Here is a 1,011-nt window from a genome sequence, read left to right as displayed (position 1 = left end):
TACACTGTATAAGAAAAACATTGCAGAAAAAATGGAAAAGGTTCTTTTAACTTTCTGTGGACATGGCATTGTACACTATGAATATGTTCCTCTAGTTGCTATGGATAAAATTTAAATCTAAGGATATTTTACAGTCTTTTTTGATTAACGTATTTTTTTGCAGTGGATGTAATTTTGGATCGGTATAAATTTTATTCCATAAGTAAGACTTAATATGTTTTGAGAGGGCCTGTGTCTTTGAAACGACTCATCAAATTAGACACTTAATTCATTGAACTGAGTCATTAAAGTTTGAACAATGAAACAAACGCACCTACAATCACAATGTACAAAACCTAAAGACTGTTATAGTGCAATGATCCATCTCTTAAAAATGTATTGTATGATAACATCAAGGGCAGATGACAGGGAACTGCTATTTTAGGGAAATACCTGTGTGTTCTTGTTTTTGGTTAATCATCGGTAATTGGGAATGGGGAGTTCTGTGTGTTGGGGTTATATAAACAATAACTTCTGTCTTGCATACAGCAGTAGCAGACAGAGTTTCTTGACTGATACAACCATCACAATATGATGACCAAATTCATTTTTCTAGCTGGTACGTGATTGTTGATCTTACAGAATTAATTTTTAAGAGCTTCATGGCCTTTGAGTGCTTTATATGTTAACATTTCTTTTTTATCTTGTTTCAGGCTTTTCCCTGGCATTGTGTCACTTTGGTAATTTTCTTTTCATTTGTTGTTTCATTCCTAAATAATATGTTCAAAAATCATTATATACTAATACTACTAACAATAATAATAATTTATCCATTCTGCTAACCGCTTTTCTTATGTAGGTTCATGGAAATAATAAATATAATAACAATTGCTTTTAATAATATTTTTTCATGTTTATTGTAATTAATAATTGTATATTATATTATATTTAGTGCTGGTAAGCGATCAAAATTTGTAATCTAATGATTAATTAATCGCAAATTAATCACACATCAAATTTGGCTGAGAAATT

At 29.9% G+C, this 1,011-nt stretch overlaps 1 protein-coding gene across 1 annotated transcript in view; it reads left to right on the top strand.

Annotated features, from left to right (window-relative positions):
- Positions 1-527: 527 nt before the first annotated feature.
- LOC107576653 (acidic mammalian chitinase-like) overlaps positions 528-1,011 on the top strand; it is a gene marked incomplete at its 3' end in the record, with an annotated part of 3,809 nt that continues 3,325 nt past the window's right edge. The window contains exons 1-2 of the mRNA XM_016262795.1: positions 528-598; positions 693-719. Of these exons, the coding sequence (XP_016118281.1) occupies positions 571-598; positions 693-719 (55 nt within the window). The remainder of the gene's footprint in view (positions 599-692; positions 720-1,011) is intronic.

This window comes from Sinocyclocheilus grahami, unplaced genomic scaffold, assembly GCF_001515645.1.
Source record: "Sinocyclocheilus grahami isolate Dianchi unplaced genomic scaffold, SAMN03320097.WGS_v1.1 scaffold4096.1, whole genome shotgun sequence".
Classification (NCBI taxonomy): domain Eukaryota; kingdom Metazoa; phylum Chordata; class Actinopteri; order Cypriniformes; family Cyprinidae; genus Sinocyclocheilus; species Sinocyclocheilus grahami.
Note: the sequence above shows the minus strand (reverse complement) of the source record. Positions and strands in the feature narration are given on the sequence as shown.